At 42.3% G+C, this 24,382-nt stretch overlaps 1 protein-coding gene across 1 annotated transcript in view; it reads right to left on the bottom strand.

Annotated features, from left to right (window-relative positions):
- Positions 1–24,382, bottom strand: part of THSD7A (thrombospondin type 1 domain containing 7A) — a 251,866-nt gene that overhangs the window by 75,170 nt on the left and 152,314 nt on the right. The window contains exons 8-11 of the mRNA XM_066628571.1: positions 17,435–17,626; positions 8,827–9,061; positions 5,661–5,776; positions 2,046–2,178 (exon numbers count right to left, since the gene is read on the bottom strand). Of these exons, the coding sequence (XP_066484668.1) occupies positions 2,046–2,178; positions 5,661–5,776; positions 8,827–9,061; positions 17,435–17,626 (676 nt within the window). The remainder of the gene's footprint in view (positions 1–2,045; positions 2,179–5,660; positions 5,777–8,826; positions 9,062–17,434; positions 17,627–24,382) is intronic.

Genomic DNA, 24,382 nt, shown 5'->3' on the forward strand with positions numbered 1-24,382 from the left:
TTGATTAGGGGGAGCTGTGCCTCACCCCCTCCAGGATGAAATCCTGGCTGACTCACAGGGCAAAAATGTTGTCATGAGAAGAGACTGTGCACATTTTGGAAAGTGAGATGATTTGGCACCACCATCTGTACTTCGCCACCATTATTCCACTGACATCTCCATCTATTTGTTTGGAGAAGCTATTCACAGAATAATAGTGGTGGTGAGTACAGACAGTCTTAGGTCTTGCCACCCCATTTCTTTACTACAGTGGCAATCCTCAATAATACCCACACCTGATTTTTGGCATGCTTTCTATCCCTTAGCCCCTGTAAATGAAAATTTTCTGATCGATCAGTCATTATGAGATTACTATTATGATATTGACACCAGATTCAAACAATGTCTGACTTGCCATCCTTAGTCTAGGAATGATGTTACCAGACACAACTGGGATGAATTCACTAACACTTTGCCATGAGATAATCATGACATTTAAAAGCAGTCAAAGGACATTACTGTCTGAACAAGCCATGTTTTTATTGCTAAATTAGGATGACAAATTGCCTGCAAAACTCAGGCAACATCTCATTATGGGGAGAAGGAATTAACATCAGGGCTCAGAAAACTTCCACATTTCACTGCCTTTCTTACTCTTCTGCTATTCTTAGAAAAATACTCCTTCTCAACCTGCCATGCTCTACAACCGCAAGTGTCTTTAAATGATATAGAGCTTGTAAACCCTGCTCTGCTACCTTACATTTCCCTCCAGCATACTTGTTTGTTACATGTAGTCCAGCAAGTACTAATTTAAAGTTGTTTCACTCAGTATTGTTCCATTTCAAAGTTGGTCAGCATTTTTCAGTCTTCTGACCTCCGCATCCTCTGTGGCTGCACACTGTTGGATTACCATAAACCGCTTCTCGGTCGTGCCAGGTCCATGACCTTAGTGTTGCTGTGCCCCAGAATGCCTTGCATGTATTTTGGGGCATGACAATGCTTTGTGGCATGATAGCAAAACGTGCAGCAAGCCCACAACCTGAGAGAGTGTTACTGAACCTGCCTATGGTAAAATGGGTTTTCTTTTAAGTTGTTTCATTTAAAGTTGCAGTTTCCAAGAACCTATCAACAACTTTAGGTGAGGATTTGCTGTATTTATTTTTTTGAGGTAAGCCTTTCATACACAAAGAAACTTATTGCATACTGACCAGGGAAGGAGGATTTTACAAAGCCAAAGCCAATACCAGCCGCGGACCTCTGCCGCCAAGCGCCCCGGGCAAAGCTCCACTACGCCACCCCCCCACAGGCCGTTGACGCCCCCCTTGCTCAGAAATTTGCTCCCCCTACTTTCCAGAGGCTCACGGAGCCTCACACAATCTCTTCCCACACCAGGAAAACCTCTGTGAGGTTTTCCGGCAAGCACAGTTTCCACCCCCATCTGGAGCCTCAGAGGCTTCCATGGGGCCCTAGAGGCTGGTGCTCAGGGCATTTGCCCCATGGCAGGCACACAACTGGCCAATACTCCTGCTGCTTAGCCAACTGGCTAAGAGACTGAGCTGGAAAGCAGAACTTCTCTGAATCAAATCTCACCCCTGCAACGCATTCACTAGGTGAATTTAAGCCATTTCTGCCCAACATTGCAGAAACAGAACAGGGACCAAATATGTACACCTGTGGATCAGGCGGAAATGGGTTAAGCAAGCAGCTCCCTCTCAGCCTCAGCTGCAATATGGGGACAATCACACTAATTTATCTTGCAGGGTTCTTATATGGACTGCCTCGTGAAATAACACAAGTGAAACACTTTGAACACTCAAAGGATACTGTGCAAATGCTAATTATTATTCATATTAGTATTAATTCTGCAAAGGTGGCATAAATTGTAACAACTGTCCTCCTATAAGATTACAACACAGTAATAATATCACAAGACACTATTAAAACCTACTTCAGTAAAACTAATGGCAGAAAATTATGGAAGTGCACAAATATTAAAATGAAAAAAGTGTGCCACAAGCTCTGGAATGACACCGGTTAAAAGATTCTACTTCCATTAACAGCATTACCTGTAAAAGGAACAGACGGGAGGAGGTTTGCAATCCCTTTCTTCATACAAAGTATCTGGACATTCTCGGCCGCCAATTGCAGGGAGCTGCAAGATGACTCGATGTCGTGACTGTTTGGTTACTACAATATCCCCTGCAAATGAAAGTAAAATACAGTTTATTCTCCACTTTTTAAAAAGGAAGCTCTACCATCATACTGATACTGAGTATGATGATACATCATACCGATCTTTCGTACTTTCATAGGAATTAGTGGCAGAAAGACTTTGTATAAGACAGTAAATTTTAAGTTACTTGCTTTAAACACAGTTTAGCTCAGGTGACTGACATGAATCACGTTTTGTAGCATGTTCCAAACAAAGCCCATAGAAGCCTGCACAATCAGTTTGATTGTCCACAACAGTAAGAGTGTGTTTTCAAAAGTTTGAACTTTTTGTGTATGATTGAATCAATGACTCACAACTATTTAAATAAAATGCATCCACTGCCTCTGGTTCCCTTTCCTCTCTCCCCAAACCCAAACCTTTGGGTTTGGGGAAAGTTAGCAGTACTATCAGCAGACACTTCAATGACCCTGAGAATATCTTTTTCCATTGGGGGTAGGGACATTGAGACTACAATTTCCAGCACCCCAGGAAGAAACTGACTCTATTTGTATCATTTCTGCTGGGGAGAAGGTCCTCTGAAGTCCTCCTTCCTGGTGGAAATGATGCAAACAACATCAGTTTCCTGTCACAGTGCTGGGAATGATAGTCTCAGTTCTGGTCCTCGCTGGAAAGCAATGTCAGTAGAGCCCTAGAAACACCTGCCATAGCTATGACAACATTCACCAATCCCATCGACAAGCACTTTGGAGGAGAAGCAATAAGGGGTGACAGCAGTGGATGCTTTTCTTTGCATCTTTGCAAGAGGTCAATTCAATCAATCGTAAAGATTTGAACATTTGCACGCATAGTCATCATCCTCTTGATTCTGCTTACAAACATTCAAGCAACTGAGGGCCCAATCCTATCCAATTTTCGAGTGCCGGTGCAGCAGTGCCAATGGGGTTGTGTACTGCATCCAGGGGTGGGGAGGCACTCATAAAGGCCTCCTCAAGGTATGGAAACATTTGTTCCCATACCTGGAGGCTGAATTACAGTTGCACTGGTTCTGGAAAGTTGGATTGGGCCCTGAGTTTGGTAGTTTGAGCTCCCTTGCAAAATGCACCTAAAATCTTGCCTACCTGGCATAAATTGCAGTCTGGAAATCCCAATTTAAGTGGAATCTGCCAAGTTGAAATGCATCTGTATGTGTATGACATTGGTACTAAATAAATTTGGCCACTCCAAAATGTCAAGAGTGATTAACTTCGCCCATAGCGCAAACGTTCAATGCATCTTTCAAAAGAGGTCACGCATGCAAGCTTTCTATGGGTCTGCATATACAGGGAGACTGACCAAAAACCATGACAGCTAACCATGACAGCTTTTGCTTTGGCAATAGGTAAAGATGGAAAACAAGCTCAGGACACCTTCTGCCAATGAAGGCAAGCACTGTTACATTAATACTGCTTAACTATTGACTATTAATCAAAGAACTTAAGTTCATCTAGAAGTCAGTCTTAATCTAACAGCTTTGGCTGTCCCCTTCATTTCTAACTTGTTCATATGAATGCAGGGAATCTCTGCATTAAAAATATGTATATAAAAATTTAAAAAGACAGTGCCACATTGCTACTACAGAACAGCGGAACCAATCTGCAGATGCTTTTCATTCTATCATATTCTGCATTTTATTATTTGCCATGTTGGATGGAACATGCCCAGTGCTTCCCTTCCAGCACATTAAACCTCCCAGGCTCCACATTAAACGTCCCAGGCTCCACCTGCTCTTTAATTTCTCAAAAGGTTACGTTTAATCTGTCTAATCCTTTATTAGTTAGAGAATACTCTAATTAGTAACCAGGATGGTGGTAAGAGAGACTTTGTATTTGTCTCATTTTTATAGCAAGAAGCATTCACTGTGAACTATAAAGGGGATCTTTTCAGTGCAACGATCTCATGCCTTTTGAAAACAGGTGGCAATGAGTAATCGCCGTATGCCACAAGGGGATTAACACACATGAACAAGGAATTATATTATTGACTGCAACTATGATAGTGCATATTAAGATGAATGCCTCCTGCTAAGATCCAAAGGGGGGGGGGAAGAAGGGATAAGGCAGAAATATCTGGGCAGCATTAAGTCAGTAAAAAAAATGTTGTGTAACTATAATTACAATGCAGAAGAAAATCAAAAGAAATGTAGGGTGTTGAACAGCTACAGAGAGTTGTAGCATTAAACATCTGGCAGTGTGGCTTAAATAAGATACTGACATTATTTAATGTTGGGATATATATTTTTTTATAAGAAAATTTTCTCTCTTTCAACTCTTGGGGAAATTCTCACTCAATTATTTACAGCCTGTAAGAAAACAGAAACCATCTCCACTTCTGGACTTGGTCCCTAAGGTGAAATCCACAAAGAATTGGTGTACCACAACCTGCGCTCATTTCAATGAGACTCCCTCACAAGCTCTGATAATATGAACGTGCAGTGAACTCAAAGGGGGACCACACTATTGTTCTGAACCACTGGCTCCACTGTAGTAGCAGCACTATATTACAAAAGAGGATACTAAAGAACAAGCATTCGTGTTGGATGACTCACACTAGTTGACAGACTGAAGAGTCAGAAGCAACTGACAAAGGTATTGTGTTAGAAGCAGGTAGTTATATAACAAAGACATTTGTTCGAAAGACAGTAAGAAAAGGAACTGCGTCTGGATTGTTGGAGAAATTATAGATGGTTTTGCACTACACTTTTACATGCTTAGAGTGGTTTTTGCTGGTCAGGGTTAGGGTGGAGGGCAAACGTTCACATTCTTTTTGATATGAAAGTGAATGTTGCTGTGCAATCTAAGCCCTCAGGCTTGGAAGACTACACATTCAACAGAATAAATACATGATTGTCTTCCAACAATAAAGCCCATCCATAATTAACTATAGTAACTTGCTCCATTTGCTACACACATGCATGGGATCTCCCATTCACATGCAAGAGCTTCATATATGCAAAGAATTCCCTGATGACTTCATTGTTTAGGGCAGTTTTGTAAGCGTGCATACTAGATTAAAGAACAGGGAGGTTTAATGCTAAACCATATTTGGTCCAATGGTAAACCATATTGCCATGATTCACATGCTCTGCTCCTTTTCTGTGCCCATAGATTCAAAGGCACACACAGAGTGATTCTGTTTCTTCTGCTGTGTAGGCTAGTGCAGTCAGACTCTGGTATCCACAAATACCAGAGTCCAAGTTTAAATGCCTTTAAAACAAACAAAAAGCATGAAAATTGGGCTTCTATTATTTCATGGCCAAACCATGATGGCCAAGCCTGAGGAGTTTTTTCAGCACTGAAATATCCACTTCCAGGTTGCATGGAGATTCCTTCCTTCTCTCAGGCTTGCCCCAGAATGCATGTAATGACTCATGTAATGATAAGTCCTATTGAATTTTCGAAGTTTAGGCCCTGAAGACTTGTGGAATTAGTCACAATGAAAAGCTGGGACAAAAACCACTCAACACTAGTACCTTCTTGACATGATGAAGGACATGGTGTCCAATCACTGTATGGAGTCACAATGCAATCTTTCCTACAAGGAAGCAAGCAAGGTCTAACAGTCTCAGGACGAAGGCTCTCAGGACACCTAAAATGAGCAAGAGCAATACACAAAAATTGAATGAAAATTAAACAGTAGGTAATGTTGAATGCAGATATTTAAAAAATACAACATTGACATCATGGCATTATTTTCAGGGAAATATATGGGGACAAAGAGAGAATTCAAACCATGATTCATGATAAGCATGGTTGAGACACTGAAACCTGAACTGTTTTCACTTTTCCCACACCAATTTTACTACAGATGGTTTTTCTTATTTGTATCCCCACAGTGAGGATCTCTCCATTCAATCGGTAAATGAATTCAATGATAAAGCAAGGATTTTCTTTATACACTGATTATTTAAGCTGTTTGGAACAATCCCAACAGCATTCTCTTCCCTATATATATATATATTTAGCAATCATTGTACCATACCATAACCTTTATTGGCATTAAAAACAGTAAATAGCAGTAACAGTAGCCAGCATAGTGGCTGTGTTGCCGAGAGGGAAAGTTGCAACAAGGGACTGGTAAGGATATAAAGGGGGGAAACTAGAGGGGGAATAGGATCAGGGTGGGGGTTTTAGCTTAATAACTGCGGAAAGAAATTCTGCTACTGCACTGCTAGTGACCACGGAATTGTCACTCAAGAGGACAAGTAAGGGGTCAGTAAAGGTACCAGAAAAAGAGGACAGCAGGGGTTTCAAATGTGTATCTCGGAGAGATTGGTGGGCTAGCAATCATTGTATAATTCATCCTATCTCCAAAGCCATCAAATGGAACCGATTCTTTAACACATACTTGAATGAAAGTTGGGCTTTTATACTTAAAAGCTCCTGCTACCTGGGCTAAGAGGCATGTCTAAGTGGTGATTTTCATATATTTAGCAGGGGAGAATAACTATCCCTATTCACCCTTTCTCCCTGGGACAGGGAACCATCCTTTTATTTATTGGAAAAGCAATACTCTATATAAATACAGGAGTGCCCTGGTATCCACGGGGGTTCTGTTCCTGAACCCCCTACGGATCCCTGAATCCGTGGATACCAAAGATGCTCCCCTGCCCTCAGAAGGTGAAGGGAGCTGTGCTCCCCTCACCTCCAGAGGCTCTTTGGAGCCCTGCAGAGGCTGTACATGTTCATCTACAGCCTCTGTGGGTTTCAGTAGGGCTCTTAGGCGAAAAAAGTCACCTCCAGTTTTTTCATAAAGCCAGAATTGAGGTTTTTATGCCTTTAAAAAGCATTAAGAAGGCCAGGGAAGTTTCCTCAGTCCTCCGAATGCTGTTTAAAGACTTTAAAGATGTCACTTCCAGTTTTAAGAAAAAACAGAAGTAACCTTTTATGGCCTTGGCGGGGGTCAGAAGAGCCTCTGGAGGGGAACAGGGGTGCATCCGTGGTTAAGTGAAACTATGGATACAGTATCTGAGGATATGGGTCCCTCTGTATGCTAATAATAATAGAGTCAGAAGCATGGTTGGACAGTGGTTGGGAGTTAAAAATACAATTCAGTTTGTTTGTTTTTTGCCCTAATTTACAGCACAACCCTGCAAGTTTGCTCAGAAATAAGTACCATTTTGTTCAATGGAGCTTATTTCCAAGTGAATGTGCTTGGGATTGCAGGCCAAATCATGGAAAACTAAAAACGTCTGAGTTTAACCAGAAGGTGGTGAGCTGCAACTTTGCCATGTGACACTGATGTACAGAAAGATACAAACAAAATGGTCAGCATGTGGTGAGCCTGTCATCTTAGTCACTACCTCAGCTGTTCATCTGAATCTTCTTTGTGATCCTTCAATGACAAAGCCAAATTCTACCTATTGTTTCTATTGCTTGTATTTAGCAGCTGCATTTTAAACCTGGTTATTGATTTTTTTTTTTGCCTCCAACCTTATTCAAGGTCAAATTAAACTGAAATAATATAAGCTGAGGCCTGTTATTTTGAAAGTAAGGCCAGCAACAATGGTTTTGTCATTTTACTGCAATGCTTTCTATTAATGGGCATTTAAAACGCAATTTACATTTATACTTTCATGTACATCTTCTGTGCTCTTCAAAAACTTAAGAGACGTTAACATGATAGTTCAAGAAATCAAACAGTCCTTGCTTCGAAAATTGCATCTCCTACAGACTGTCTGCAGCTTACTATCTACATAATTTTACCAAAACATTATTATTCCAAAAGCAAACATAATGAGCACCAAAAAAAAAATTCAGAAACAAGAATATAAATAACCGCTGCAATTTTATTGGCCAAAACACTGTAATTTGCAATCTTAAGAGTTTGAATAGGAAAGACTGACTCATTCAAATTACTGTTTTGATCACTGAGGCAGTTGCCTCAGGTGGATAAGCAGCATACATGGGTGCAGCCATTGTCCACTGGGAGATACCTGAGGACAGACCTGTGACCCCAATTGGGTTGGAAAGCCTCATTTGGGAGGTTGTGGCAACCTTTCAAAGCCTATGCAAGAGAGAGCTTGGATTCAGTCCAATAATGGTAATGTCTTATCAAAACCGAGTTCTTGATATAATGCTGCGTGGCCTCTTCTCGCCCTGAAGCTCCTAAGGTCAGTCTTGCCCAGGCTGCTACCTCCCAGGGTTGTTGTGAAGACACAAGAGGTAGGAGGAAATGGGGCAGGCGAGGGCAGTGAGTGGGCAGCAATGGGGACAGTACAGGGGCAGGCAGTTTGGGGTCCCAGGAGGGGGGGAGGGGGGATAGACAGTGGGTCTCCAGTCTCATATTTTATTTATTTATTTGGTTTTTTAGGGTCATGACATGAAAAGGCTGAAAACCACTACCCTAGCCTAGGCAATCACTCTTTTTTCCTTCACACTTCCTATTCTCCTTCCTTTTCTTTTTCCAATGCAGCAAGCACGGAAGAAGGATGGAGAGGACGACCAAATGATGCCACAGAACTTAAGGGAGGTTGCGAAGAGGAGAATAGCAGGTCACGTAGTGGCAGGAGAAGCCACTGGAGAAGTGGCAGGAGAAGGAGTGGCAGCACCCCAAGATCCCAAAAGTCTTGGGCTGCCACTGTTGTAATGGAACTACATGGAATTTTCAAAAGCCAACGTTTGGATGATGGAACTTACTTTTTCGGTCCAACTTGCCCCACGTTGACCCTCACACAAATGACTTTCCTTGTTTGCATCCCAACGGCACAGGTGGCCTCCCCGTTCCAACCAGCAGAAGAGTTGAATGCCGATACAGAGACATCCTCTATGCATGGGCCCCAAGACCCTGTCTGCCAGTGGTACACTGTGCACGGATGTTCATTGCAGTTGCGTGTTTCCTGCAACATGCTGTTGTTTGGGCACTGAGATCCTCCTGAAAGAAGCAACCAGTGCATGTGTTACAAAGCGGCAGGGGAACAAAGTACTGTAACTCTAGCTAGAAGATTAATGCTAAATGAATAAGATTGGTGTTTTCTTCTGTGCTCCTAGACTGTGCAATTTTAACCAAGGCAAGTGAAAGAAAATATACAGAGTATTGAGGTCTAGTTCTGGTTGAGGCAAACCTAAGCCTCGGCTATACCGCTTTGGACTGCTGGTGTGGGTTCACATGTTTACAGGGGCAGATCCGGGGGGGGGGAGAGTAATGGGTACATCGCACCAGCGGGGAAGGGCACCCGCTGGGATGGGAAGCGAAGTCAGGCACCAGGGGAACGCCCACTGGATGGGGAATTTGCAGTAGGATCATGCCCAGTCAATGATCTGGCTGACCTGAGTTCTCAAGAGACCTTGGGCCAGCCATGTGACTGGAAAGGGCTGATTTCCCTGACCCGGCATCTGGGCTCATAAGGAGCTGGGCCACTGAGGAGGGAGGTCGCTCCTTGGAAACTCCAAGGAGGCAACCTGAGGAGGCCTGCCTGCTGCCCTTCTTTGGCCTGGCCTGAAGGGGCCTCGGCCCCTGGCCAAAGGACCGGCAGAGGACTGGAGGCCTCCCCCAAACACAAACTTCGGATTCACCCCTGCATGATTAAATGCTTCACCGAAAAAAAAAAAAATCTCTACACATAGCAAGTTACATGTCAAAGTAAAGAATTTAGTTTTCTCTGTGCAAGGAATTTTAAAATAGAGAAACAGTAAATCATGTAAGCCCCCACCTGCAGTCCAATGCGATACAGCCCAGATACAAGTTTACCACTGAAGGAGAAGACCTAAGATAAGAATAAATACACTATATCTCACACACAATCTTTTATGTACAGGAAACCATAAAGTAGCTTAATTTGAGGTCTGGGTTTGTTGTGGTGAGGCCGCAATAAAAAAATGATGCATTAAATCATATTTCTGTGTACAGTCAGGGCTACTGCTGTCATAAGCAATCTTGTTTGTGGGATTGTCTGAATCAGGCAAACATATTTAGAACTGCATTCTATGTTCGTAGCCACTAACAAGCAAGTCAAAAAGGGCTTCAGCAAGATAGGCTGGAAATTCAAGGCTTTACCCTTAGCAACCTTAGAAGGTAGCCCAAGTTTCTTTTCTTTTCTTATTTTTTTACATATAAGAATTTCAATCAGTTCATTTTTTATCCAATGAATTAAAATTAATCAATCTGAACACGCTTTAGCAGCTGAAAAGCACAGCCCTACAACAGCACAGAATATTAACTGGAACTACATAGCTAATCTGCTACCAAAGCATTAATTGATTCATTAGAGTGGTTAGTCAGCCAAATGTTTTCATGCCTAAAATTAGTTTGTGATAAAGCTTTAGAAAAGCACCCTTCAGAAAATGTGGATTCAAGGAAAGCACAGAAAAAGTCAACAGGAAGGAGCATTGACTGCAAACAAAACTACAACATTATTCAAGGTGCACATATTTATACACTGTATAAAATCAGTCATAAAGCATAGAAGAGAATAATGTCTCTTTTGTTTCTGGCATGCAATACAGCTAAATCCCAATAACAAAGGTGGTGTTAGAAACTAATGGTCAACTGGCAGAGAGCTTTAGAATGGATGTGGATGCAGCAATTGGCCATGGACAGCCAAGAACAGGCAGTGGATGGTGCAATGTGAGTTATTTCCTGTTCCCGTGGATAAGGACAGGAGGTCTGGTCTAGAGGGTAGAGCCTCCATTTGCCTGAAGATAACATCTGCAGGTCGCCAGTTCGAGGCCACCGGCACCGTGCGACCTTGAAGCAGCTGACAAGCTGAGCTGAGTTATTCCATCTGCTCTGAGCGTGGGAGGATGGAGGCCAGAATGTGAAACCTGATCAGAAAGAAACATCTGAATGTTGTGGTTCTTGAAAGATAGAACCTTCTTTCAATTGTAAAAAATCCCTACGGGGATTTAAATAGCCTGCCTATGTAAACCGCCTTGAATAAAGTCTTGAATGAAGACCAAGAAAGGCGGTATAGAAATACCTGTATTATTATTATTATTATTATAAGTGAATCTGCAGGAATGGAGTGTACAGATAGCAGGAATTGACTGTTATTAGATAGGTTTGTACATATTTGGTATTTGCTATGCTTTTGCTATTCTGTATTTGCACAGAATAGATGCAAGAATGCTGCTGTACCAGCAAACAATTCTGCCTTGATAATACCTGCCAAGATCCCTACTCCCAGTCCTGAACCATACCTGCCCGAAGTGGCCAATCTGGTTAAATTAACACCATACCACAGTGATGTCACTAGGGTTTGCACCTTGTGCGGGAGACCAGCGCGTCACCCCCATGACGGACCTCCTCCCATGCAGTGGGCTGGGCAATGCCCTGAGGAAATGGGCATGGTGATGCACCATCGCCCTGCCCCCTGCTGGGTTTTTGGCTATAATGTTTGATAGAGCATAGATATTTCAACGCGGTTTGTTCCACTGCATTGTGCATGGAAATACACATTGAATGATATATAACATGATGGTATTATTCAAAAATACCAAGAGTTTAAACATTTTGACCAGTGGCGGTGTCACCCCCCCTTCCCATGCAAGTCACCTGGTGCAGCCCACACCTCCCTAGTGACACCATTGACAAGGAAACAATCTGGGGTAGGTAAACAAAACTTACCACCAACTGCCCATTAGGCAGGAAACAAAAAATTCCTATCCACCCCCCAAGTGGGCAGTCAGCTAATTTCAGACTATGCCAAGTGAAGCCTCCAAGCTCTGAATGAAGAGCTGCAGACAAGAGTAGCAAAAAGACGGTTCAAGCTTTGCCCTGCAGGACCAGTGCAACAACCAGGTATTGCCCATTCCCGTCTTCTCTCATGCAAGGCAAGGCTGGGCTGGGCAAAGAATGCCTCCGTCTTAACTAGCAGAGTGGTTACATTCTGGCACATTTTTATCCATTCCATACCCAATTCCATACCCATCCCATACCCAACAGCAGCAACTGTTACCCTGCAGATGCCCAATCTCGTCTTATCTCAGAAGCTAAGCAGGGTCAGGCCTGGTTAGTACTTGGATGGGAGACCACCTGGGAATACTAGGTGCTGTAGGCTTATACCATAGTCTTTCGAGACTGAAGGTTGCCAACCATTTACCCATTCCATAAATATATTTCTTCATTGGCTTTCCCATCCACTGGGACACTATCTCCCAATGCCTGCTCTAATTTAACTCTGACCTTCCCAGAGGTTGCTGCTGCACTCTTTTTCAGCAGTATTTTTGGACACCTCCAGGGTTCCAAAATGGTACAACAAAGGCATGAATGCATGTTAGGAGTCTTAATTAAAACATGAAGGGATTTTAAGGCCTAACTTCTTTATAAAGCCTTGGCATCTTTCTCAAGTCCTGAACATCATGAAAAATTAAGTACTAAGCATGGAACAATTCTGAAACTCATTTGTGCCTCATAAATCACAGACCAATGCCTGGAACCGTCTCCCCCTTTTGGTTCAAAAAGCATCTTTAAAACATTTATATCATGCCATATGCCAAGGGTTTGGAAGTGAAGAGGGAAACAGAAGATTTAAATTATGGAAGTGCTCCATAACCTTTGATAGGCTCATAAATAGAAGCATAACAGGTAAATGGGCCCAAGGGGGAGAAGAAGAGGGGAATAGGGAAAAGGAGAATTTAAAATAGTGATATTAACCACGAAATACATCTACGAAGAACAATAGGATGAATTCAACGACAGTCAATCCTGACTAACAGCCCAATCTTATGCAAAGGACGTGCCAGCAGAACACGCGTTCCACCAAAGCGCACTGTCACAAAAACGCTGAAGGTGCTTTGCAACAGCACAAGGCCCTGGCACACCAGCGGGCACAGGAATGCCCACTGTGGGGGTAGAGGAGGCAGGGAGGGGTGGAATGAAGAGCAGATGGGGCGGGGATAGGCAGATCAGGCCTGGGAGGAGGTGGGTTCAACAGCACCTGTGTGCACCATATCCTATCCTCCTTGCTCAGTCTGATCTGCTAACATGAATCAATTCAGACTTGCACCAGCAACATCGCTGGTGCAAGCCTGAGTTGACCCATTGTGGCTGCTTGAGCTTACACCAGGGTAGGGGAACAACTGATCCCCTTATCTCAAGGAGTCCTCCAGCAGCCAAAACTCACCAGCAGGATGCAGTGGAGCATAAGCCAGTGCCACTGCACTGCCGTGCAGGAGTTTAGTTAGGACTGGGCTATGCCATTGATATTAATGGGACTTACTTTAGTCAAGATTAAACTCTCTAATTTTTGCAGTGGTGCTTAGTTGGAGAGACTTCTCTTATATACAACCTAATGATTTTATCTGAATACAAGGGTGGCAGCAAGGGTAAAGACAGAAGGTATATAACTTTGCCTTTACCTAACTCTCCTTTCTAGTACTGATCTCCTTCAAGTCTCTTTTCAAGTCCCACTTTAAAGCAAGCATTCCTTGAAACGTGCCTATTTCTCCTTCAGCTACCATCTACCTCATCCTCACAGATTATGTTTGTCTTCATGTCTTCCCTACCCAAACAAGACTGTAAACTAGGTACGAGGGTGCTCATTTGAAGTAGCTGTGCTCAAATATCCAAACACTTCTGCTTGAATGGCTACAACGAATATCAAGATGAGCACCTTAATTCTGCTTACTTCCCTAAACACCTCTTATTGTGTTGTATCAAACCTCTTATTGTGGAGATTCTCTTGGTGTCCACTGTCAGGTTGGATTTGGAATTATACTGATTCAGACCTAGCCCAGCACACGAGCTGGACACAGTCCTTCAGGGTTTCAGGGCCCAATCCTATGCAGTGCGCACTGGCTCACCACCGGTGCACACTGTCGCAAATGTGCTGTAAGGGACGTTTGCAGGGTTTTGTGCCAGCCAAGCACCGGAACTAGACCAGTGCCAACAGGTGCTGAGATAGCACCGGGGGATAGCCGGTGCTGCACTGCTTGGCGGTCGCCCAAACTGAGGGGCAGCAGAGAGGTAGGTGAGGGTGTGGGGGGAGGAAGGGAGAAGGCATTCTGGGGCAGGGGAAAGCAGGTGAAGTTTGGGTGGAAGGCAGGGAGAAGGCACGGCGTGGCGGGGCGGGAAGAAGGCAGGACCACTGGATCCTGAGCTGTGTTGGGTCATGTGGCCTGACACAGAGCTCTTTGATTCTGCACCAGCCCAAGGGTTGCCAGAGAATCAAGTAACCCTATTGCATGGCTACTTTTCTTACCCAGTGGAAGGGGACGGACGTCCCCTTCTCCTGAGGAACTGCCAGCGGCTGCCTGGTTGCGTGTGGGATGCCACAGCAGCCATTTCCAGCACTGCAGCAGCCCCATGCTCAGGGCAGCTCAGGATTGGGCTGTCAGACAAGTATCTTTCACCACACTATCTGGTGGCCGCAGGAACTGGGGCCTTCTGCATGGAAAACATGCCATACAATGAGCTCTATACTCTTACTCAAGCAGAAGTAACCAAGGGAAAAAATATTTGAGTTCAAAATACACTGTGAAATTTGAAAATCATCCCATCGATAAAGCAGCCCCCAATCATTGATTTTGCTACTTTTTATTTTGCCGTATGGCAGCAATTTTCAAGCAGTGTGCTGCAGCACTTTGTGTGCTGCAAATGGTCCACAGGTGTGCCATGAGAGTTTGAGGGAGGGCCACTTATTAGTAGGGCCACAGGGGGATGTGAGCCCCCCCCCCACCAGCAGCATGATGTACCTTGTCAATTGTTAAAATGCTAGTGACGTGCCTTGACCATTTTAGTGCCTAATCAGTGTGCCGTGCAATGACAAGGCTGAAAATGGCCGCTGCATGGTATTAGCCCCTCTCTTGGTGAAGTTCTTAAATGATAGCTGCCAATGTAGAAAATTGGAAGTTACCCAGATTATTTACCTTACTTGCTATGGTGCTAAACAAGCTTTATGAATCATTATTTTAAAACAAACATCTTGCTCAATTAAAACATTCTTGAATGTTTCATATAAAATTGTCTTTCATCTCCATTTAATATCCCAACCCTCTCCAGTTCAGTATTGCCTTTACAGCTTCACACTGGAAGTGTTCCCCGCCTTTCAAGATGTTCACAGTTCTTATCTCTTAAAAAACAGGGTGCAGACATCAAGAGCAATATCTGTTATGTGAAGCAAAGTTTGGCAATGACTTCCCAGCAAACTAATGCCTGCAGTGACACAATGCATCCTGCTGGAACGGCTAAAACATCGCCAGGCATCGTTGAAGGTGAAGAGACACCATCATTTGTCAGGCAGCATGCGACAAAACTGCATAATGGACTCACTGGCATGAGCATGACAACAGATTTCTTTGAAAGGAAGCCTAAAAGTTATAATCTAAACTGATCTGGTTTGAATTTAGAATGTAACTTGAGGTAAAAATGACATGTCAGCTACTTGGAAAATGATACTACAGTTCTGGGGGATATTTTATTCATAAATGCCCTGTATCTAAAGCCCAAGTTCTTAAAACTACTTAAGCACATTGTAACTTCTCTTATCTATTTACCTACTGTACATATATCCAACTCTTAAAGAGGGTTCCACTGGTTTCCTGTCTAGATTACTAATCAGCCGTCTCGATTACTCAACCTGCTTAGCTTCTGATGCTCCCAGATCATTCACTGGACCCAGAGACAGAAGCAATGATGTCCCTTAGCAGCTAAGCATTAAAGTCACCAAGTACTCTGAAGGGTTTTTGCTCTCCCAAACAATTGTATGCATGCTAGAAGTAGCTTTATTTCACTTTTAGCTATTATGACAAAGGCACGTTCATACAAACTCCACCTCCAAGAACAGAACTTCACATGTGGGCACACTCTCACAGCAGTGTAGCTGGAAGGAGTCCCACTCTGGGACACACCTTCTAGGGCCACCCCTTGACCTGTAACCCGCTGAACGTGACTTGAGCTGCACTCCAGTCACACACACATCTGGAGTGTGTTCTGAGGCCTCTGGAATGTCACTTCTGGTTTTTCAGGCAAATCCAGAGGTGACGTTTTAAGGCCCTTAGAAGGCCTTCTGAGCTCTGGGGAAGCAGAGAGCAGCCTCCCCAAGCCTCAGAAGGCCTCAGAAAGGCCTTAAAATTCCAGTTCCAGTTTTATGCAAACAACCACTTCTGTTTGTCAGAACACCCTCCAGATGTAACCAGAACACAGTTCCAAATGTGTTTAGAGGAGGTGCAGGGGCAGTGGGCAGACCCCAGTGGCCACAGCAGGTCACAGAGTGCTACCCAGGGTCACAGCATTCCTGTGACCCACTCAGCTAAGTAACTGCAGTCTTACATACAATTTGGTGCAAAGTTCTTTCCAATACCATTTCATGGCCCTCTATATATGCTACAGCCTGTATCTTCCTTATTCACCATGATTCTCACACTGTGTAATACAAGCTCCAACGCATTGTGCTTCTGTACTGCAAAACACCTTCTATAACAGCTTGCACAAGTATTGGTGGAACTGCACTAAAACGTTTTCTTCTGCTGCTCATTACCCAAATCTATATTTTTATTACATTTTCCAACATTTTTTTTCTCCAAACACAAGTCACTCTATGCAAAAAAAAAAAATGAAATATGGTGCTATATAACTAAAATGATAACAGGAAAACAAAAACTGTAGCAGGATAGGCAAATTAAAGAACAAAAGAGTTGAGATGTAACTCAGTAAGAGATACAAGAAAATAAGATTCACAGAGGTAATGTACTGAGCAAGTCTGACAATATTATTTGTAGTATTCCAGATAAAATTGAACAGACAGATCACTGTTTACAAAGGCAATGAACTGAAACAATTGTTCAATAAAGGAGTCAAAATGGATTAATCTATTGAAAACTTGTTGGGTTAGTTTCTCCATTAATGCTAAATTCCAAACACACTTACATCACTGCGTTATCGTGGGCAAGTATTGACTTTTTCAAGAGTTGATGAGCAACAAGCAAAAGACTTGTGCATATGTTTAGCTTTATGTATAAAGCCATTAATTCACAGTTGCGGTGCCCACACACATAACTATTTTAAAGACTATATGTAATGTTGTCTACAATCACCTGAGATTTGAGGGTTTGTGATGCAGCATCAGAGACCATAGCCCAACAATTTCAAAATAGGAGCCAATTTCCTTTAACTCACACTTCTCTTAAAAAGAAAACATCAACAACGATGAAAAAAATGAAGTCTCACTTTCAAATTCAGAATAATAATGTCATAGGGTGACTTAACAAAATAGCATTAGCAAACATGAACTCTATTTTCAAAGTAACACTAATAGTATACTTTATATAAGTAACCACAGACCAAAGCTGTTGAAGAAGATGACCTTACCTTCACCTGCATATGCCAATATAGAGCGGGCACGCATCTGTTTCCCTTCGGTGGTTTTGCCTGAGCAGGTGTGTGAGCAGGAGGACCATTGAGACCACGTGCTGAGAACGCAATCCTTTGGGCATGGAACTTCGCAAACGATGGGGACTGGATAGATGGCATCTCTGCACAGCTGTCTATCAACCTCTTCTCCTGGGAAAGAAAAGGCCAGTCGCAGTCTATCATTGCTAATTTAACTTAAATGGAACAGTCTTAGCCCAGATGGGCACACAAATAAATTAAATTATGTTGCTTTGTTAAAACAAAGTAAACCGATTAATTATCAAAATGATTGTGTCTTCCACGATTGATGCTAAAAGAACTATCCTAACATGATCAGGTACCCTCATGCATTTAAAGTTGGGCTGAAGGAAGACATGGAGGAGATGTTCATTTTTATCCTTCAGAAATATTAGCCTAGGAGTTAGCAAAGAAACTCAGAATTAAAACAGCAGAAGGGAAAGATATCTTCCTTTAAATAAGAGCACCAAATGTCTCCATGGGAACTATTTCACTGAATACAGTCACTAAATATTTGAGCCATTAACAACAAAAATATTTCAGTTTACAAGAGGACATAACTAAGGGTGCAATCCTAACCCACTTTCCAGCACTGGCATAGCTGTGCCAGTGGGATTAAAAAAAAACCTCAAACTCCAGCCTTCTATGTATGGCTTATCTTCTGAGACCTCTGAAGTGCACACAGTCTCAGCACAGATAACGGGAACTTAAAGAGAGCTAACTATGTCACATTATAATGTGGTCCATCAGGTCAAGCATTCTCTCATAATAGCTAATGCCAAGAAATCATTGTTCAATAAGACTACAATACTATTAAAAATGTGATTAAAAATACAATTTGTAACTACTATTGCATTCAAGACACGAGTCAATACTGATAAATAATTGCATAATTATCAGAGGTTCAGTCAATGAAGTTGTGGCAGCCAGGAAATCGAAAGAACAGATCATGTTAAGTAAATTATTTGTCTTTTACCAAATCTCTGACATTTATTCCTTTAAAAATGTAAAAGTCTTATGAACAGACACAAAGGGAAGTGACAGGGGAGGAGCTATGCTGTGTCTTGGTCATGGTAGAGTGTGATGAAATGCTGGCAGCTGGTTTAGATGGGTAGTTAGATGAAGTAGAATGTAGCCACAAAATTTTATGATGAAATAAATGTGTTTTTGTCTTTAAGGTGTTGTTGAAGAAAGAACATCATTTTAAACATGATGCTGTGTGTGTGTGTGTGTGTGTGTGTGTGTGTGTGTGTGTGTGTATGTTACAAGTGTGTGAGTGAATGAGAGGGAGAGAAATATGCTGTAAGCCGCAATGGGGATCTTCTTCTCAGAGAGAAGAGGAGAGGGAGGAGAAGGAGAAGAAGAAGACTGGATCAAGCTATGTATAAGCTTGGCTTATGGAGAATCACACCAGAGCTTACAAATACCCACCCCCAACTTTTCCGATATGGCTGGAGTTTGATTGGCATATGGAAAACACAGTAGCATATAATCATAGGCTTTTAAAAATCAAAATTGCCAAAAGGCAATGAAATACTGTCAGCAACAGCATACTGAAGTGATGTATTAAAAATCCAGACTACCACTATGCAAGTCTTATCTGACTGGAGGCAACAGAATGGAACAAGGAAATAATTTATAATGGTTAATTCATCTCTTTGGGGGTATATGCTTTTTAGATTGAATTGTTTCTAATACTTCACTAATGATTTTATGAACAGCTTGACCTTTGTGGGCCCCATACTTTATCTCATGATGTAAAACGCAACCAGGAACCGATCAACAATGTGCTGGAAAAGCAATTTCAATACAAATATCACATCGCTTGACAGGAATCTCAATAGAACAGCCACTGTCAATAGTGTTGTGTTATAATACAGAAATGTACAATAGTCACAAAAATATTCTGCATACATGTAAAAATGTAGTCCTATTATTCTAATTTCCCTTAAGCTTATTTTCCCTTTGGAATTGTGTTTTGCTGCCATAATATTGTATTTAAACCTCCTTTCTTCCTTTTTTAAACAGCTGATATCTTGCTATCACTTGCAATAAAGGGATTTGCCATTTAGCTGAACTGCTTCAGGCTAACTGCTAAGGGCCCAATCCTATGCAACTTTCCAGCAAGCATATGCAGTGTGGAGTGGCAAGTGACACAAAACCGACCCATAGCAATCTGTGGAACAGCACTTCACCCGCTTACACCTGAGGAGAGCCTCCTCGAGAGTAAGCAAGTGGGGTAACTGTGGTGGACAACGCCAGGGCAGTTCTGCCTCACCTGCAGCCCCTCACCACACATCCCTGCTTTCCAGAGTTGATGCAGCTGTGCCTATGGGGCATGGGCTGCATCCTGCAGTGGGGGTGGGGGGGAGTCACAGAGGCCTTCTCAAGGCTGCACTGCTGCTGCATCAGTACTAGAAAGTCAGATGGGATTGGGCCCTAAGTGGGGCGCATAACATATACAGCCCAGAAGAGAAGCTGCCATTTTCACGGGGCAATCCAGAATGGGTCCTCAATAGGTTCTCAGCGGGAGAAAAGTGTGAAAGCTCACATCCACTCACCAGAGTCCTAACTCTGATCAGGTACCCCCATAGCTACTGTGTAACAAAGAAAAAATGAAAACACAAGGACAAACAATGTGATTAACACCACATCTAGTTTGTCTGTGAGCCAGTCACAGTAGAAATAGGTTAAAGAGCAGTCAAGTCTTTTCGTTCTTCTACCACAAAAGGGTAGGCAGGTGGCTAGGTGCCAAACACTGTATTTCTCTCAACATTTTTACACAGACTGGAATTAGCTGTTCCAGGAACCATGATATTCTATTGTTCAGTGGAGGAAAAATTACTTAGTGAAAATATGACTGCTGATTTATTGATATAGCATGAATGACATAGAAGACACTTTAAAGAGAAAATTAACATGGGGCATAATGTGGGATCAGGCATTTAAAACCCACAAGCAGCTTTTGAACGGACTAAAAAATTGCAATTTAAATCTGCGAATTTTAAAAACTGATTCTTCTACTTATACAATATTAATGACACACATTTCAATTTATATAACTGAGAGCACAATCCTATGCCTTTTTACTTAGAAGTCCCATTGCACTCAGTGGAGCTTACTCCCAGGAAAATGTGCATAGGATTGCAGTATAAGATGAGCTACTGTGTAATAGTCTTGAAATTTTGGAAATAGCTGGGTTTTTATGCATATTTCTGCATATAAAAGCATAGGTGGGACCCACAAAATTAGTTTATTACCCCTCTAAAGGTTACAGGAAACCCACAAAGCTATTTAAATTTACAGATACCTTCCAGCAATGCTCCGAGGCCAATGCAGCAGTGTAAGTGATTGATGGGAGTGTAGAAGACTGAAAGTACACTGGCTCCCAGAAGGCCCCTTGAGTTGAGGGTCATAGCCGCCAATGTTTATGCTGCGCCATGTAAAACACGATGCCAATTTCCATGAAATTACTAGCATATTTGCATCTCATTGGCGTCTAACAGTAATAACCTGTTTTTCAATGCAAAATTGACCCATTTACAGCTAGTGAAAGCTGTTGGTTTGATAACTGTGATACTGGGGTGGGGGGGATTTCTAAACATACAGGCCAACAACAGTCCCCACATCCTGCCTAAATTCTAAGGATGGACTGAGCTGCAGTCAATAAACTCATTTTAAATGTCATAGAATATCTGCAAAGATGTTACTCCAACGTTACCTCTTAAGCAGACTATCAGAGTACCGATACTTCTGTGGCCTAAAAGATGGGTGTCTCAGGAACAGCAAAGCATTTGCAAATGGAATTATAACGGCATAACCACTTTGCTGTTGAATATTTTATAAGAAGATTCTAAAAATGAAAACATGGGTAGTTCGGTAGTTCAAAATGGATCAAATAAAACAGGAAAAAATATTCCAAAGCTTTTCATGAAGTAATACTCGTCTCAAACTCTTCAATCTGAACAACACTTCCTACAGATTAAGTAGCTTTGTCCCATTCAAACATTTTTGGATGTACACTTAAAACATCCAGTGTAAAAAACAAAATGTAAACTGTAAAGCAGCCCCTATTCATGGAGCCCTAACCCATGGAATTGAAACAGAAATGTTACTTTCTATATATGGCACTTTTCGTAATCAAACTGCTCCAAGCTCTGTTAGTTGTATGTGTTTAATGAGTTTCTGATTCCCTATTCATATTCTCTCACTCAATTACTTGTTAAGTAGCATCTGCATTTAATTAAGTGTCTTAATTAGTTGGCAGTTAATATTCTTAAGTCATTTCCTTTTAAGAAGCCTAAGTAAAAATGGCATTGATTTCAATTAAGACAAATATTCAAGTGTTTCTTACATCTGCTTACGATATCTGAAAATGTTTCTCTAGATGTTTAAATACAATAAATGCATCTGTGTTAAAATCAGCCACATGTGATCTGTTATTAGTGCACCTTTGCACTTACTGATTGCACATGAGAATCCAAGACATTTTCAGTACTGTGATCGGCCAATTTTCACAAATCTACCCATTCCAATAGCATTAAGAAAAGGTAATTAAATAAAAATTTATTTATGGTCAGTAGAAAGTATTAGCTCTGTATATTTAATGACTTCCTTTTTAAATGATAAGATGTTTTCATGCATGCATGCAAAAAAAAAAAGCATATCTAGATTTTGTTTCAGTTTCTCCTCTGAGCACAATCCCTACAACTGCAGAATTGAAATAAAAGATTCTATCCTGACGTACATGGTCAATTCATGCTAGAAACCATGCATGTATATCGATACACCCCAAAAAAACCCAACACTGGTACACTGAGACCTTCCAGCGCAGGGAAGATGTCTTTAAAGGCACAGGGACACAATGAGAACATAAGAACATAAGAACATAAGAACAGCCCCACTGGATCAGGCCATAGGCCCATCTAATCCAGCTTCCTGTATCTCACAGCGGCACACCAAATGCCCCAGGGAGCACACCAGATAACAAGAGACCTCATCCTGGTGCCCTCCCTTACATCTGGCATTCTGACATAGCCAATTTCTAAAATCAGGGGGTTGCGCATACACATCATGGCTTGTAACCCGTAATGGATTTTTCCTCCAGAAACTTGCCCAATCCCCTTTTAAAGGCGTCTAGGCCAGATGCTGTCACCACATCCTGTGGCAAGGAGTTCCACAGACCAACCACATGCTGAGTAAAGAAATATTTTCTCTTGTCTGTTCTAACTCTCCCAACACTCAATTTTAGTGGATGTCCCCTGGTTCTGGTATTATGTGAGAGTGTAAAGAGCATCTCCCTATCCACTCTGTCCATCCCCTGCATAATTTTGTATGTCTCAATCATGTCCCCCCTCAAGCGTCTCTTTTCTAGGCTGAAGAGGCCCAAACGCCGTAGCCTTTCCTCGTAAGGAAGGTGCCCCAGCCCAGTAATCATCTTAGTCGCTCTCTTTTGCACCTTTTCCATTTCCACTATGTCTTTTTTGAGATGCGGCAACCAGAACTGGACACAATACTCCAGGTGTGGCCTTACCATAGATTTGTACAATGGCATTATAATATTAGCCGTTTTGTTCTCAATACCTTTCCTAATGATCCCAAGCATAGAATTGGCCTTCTTCACTGCTGCCGCACATTGGGTCGACACTTTCATCAACCTGTCCACCACCACCCCAAGATCTCTCTCCTGATCTGTCACAGGCAGCTCAGAACCCATCAGCCTATATCTAAAGTTTTGATTTTTTGCCCCAATGTGCATGACCTTACACTTACTGACATTGAAGTGCATGTGAGGTTTGTGAGGCAAAACCTACCCTTAGAACATGCTAGAGGTGCTCAGATTATCACGGATTCATGGCAACCACGTATTGTCAGACACACATCACCCTGTCACATTGAGGATGACAAACTCTGAATTGGCCCTTAGTCAATAATTACAAGGCCCAATCCTGAGCTGCCCATTGCACTGGGACTGCAGCAGTGCCAAAACAGCTGCTGCGGCATCCTATATGCAACAGGGTTGCTTCTGGCAGCTCTTTGCGGGAAGGGGACTTTTGTCCCCTTGCCCAGGTAAGGGAAGTAGCAAGAAGAAGAAGTGGGACTACTTGATTCTGCGACAGCCCTTGAACTGCCGTAGAATCAAGAGCCTCTGTGTCGGGCTGCGCAGCCAGTAAGCTATATACAATTTGTACCTATGTACAATTTCTTGGGAGTAAGTTTAATTGAACACAATGGGATTTACTTCTGAGAAGACATGCATAGGATTGTGCTGTCAAGCTCTTATGCAGAATGAGGATAGTTCACATGCAGAATAGTGGATCTAAGCATAGCAACCAGTCATTGTGAGAGTAATGTATTGTTATGTACTCATGCCCCACTACCCCAAAGGTTAGAGGTTCCAGGAAGATAGGACTACCTGGCTTCTGACTTTCTCTGGAGAACAGATCACTGGGAGCTAATGATGTCTTTGTTATATATGTGCTATTTAGAAATATACAGATTATTGGATGGAAGTAGCTAGCATAACATTTCTGCAAGCAATTAACAGGTTACATCAATTCTCCAGGCATCTTTGCACAAAAAAGATGCTGTAGCCCTTGGCTGGGGATGTGTTAGCTTTCATTCCATGTCGCTTGCCTCTTTCAGATCAAATCCAGCTTTGGCCTCACTTAGAAAACACGCTCCCCAGAAAGTCAGTTTGTAGTTTTCTCTTTGTTCTCTTTTCTGCCCACCCAAAGAAAGGGTTGAGTCACCTGAGATGTTCAACCTTAGTCCCTTCTCTAAAGTAAATGCACCCAAGTATCCCAAGGGTTCCAATGGAGGCTTCCATTCAAGGAGCTTCTTATGCCATTAGCAGTTAATCCTCTTTAGTCCATTCTAGACAAACTG

The sequence above is a fragment of the Tiliqua scincoides genome, chromosome 5 (assembly GCF_035046505.1).
Source record: "Tiliqua scincoides isolate rTilSci1 chromosome 5, rTilSci1.hap2, whole genome shotgun sequence".
Lineage (NCBI taxonomy): Eukaryota > Metazoa > Chordata > Lepidosauria > Squamata > Scincidae > Tiliqua > Tiliqua scincoides.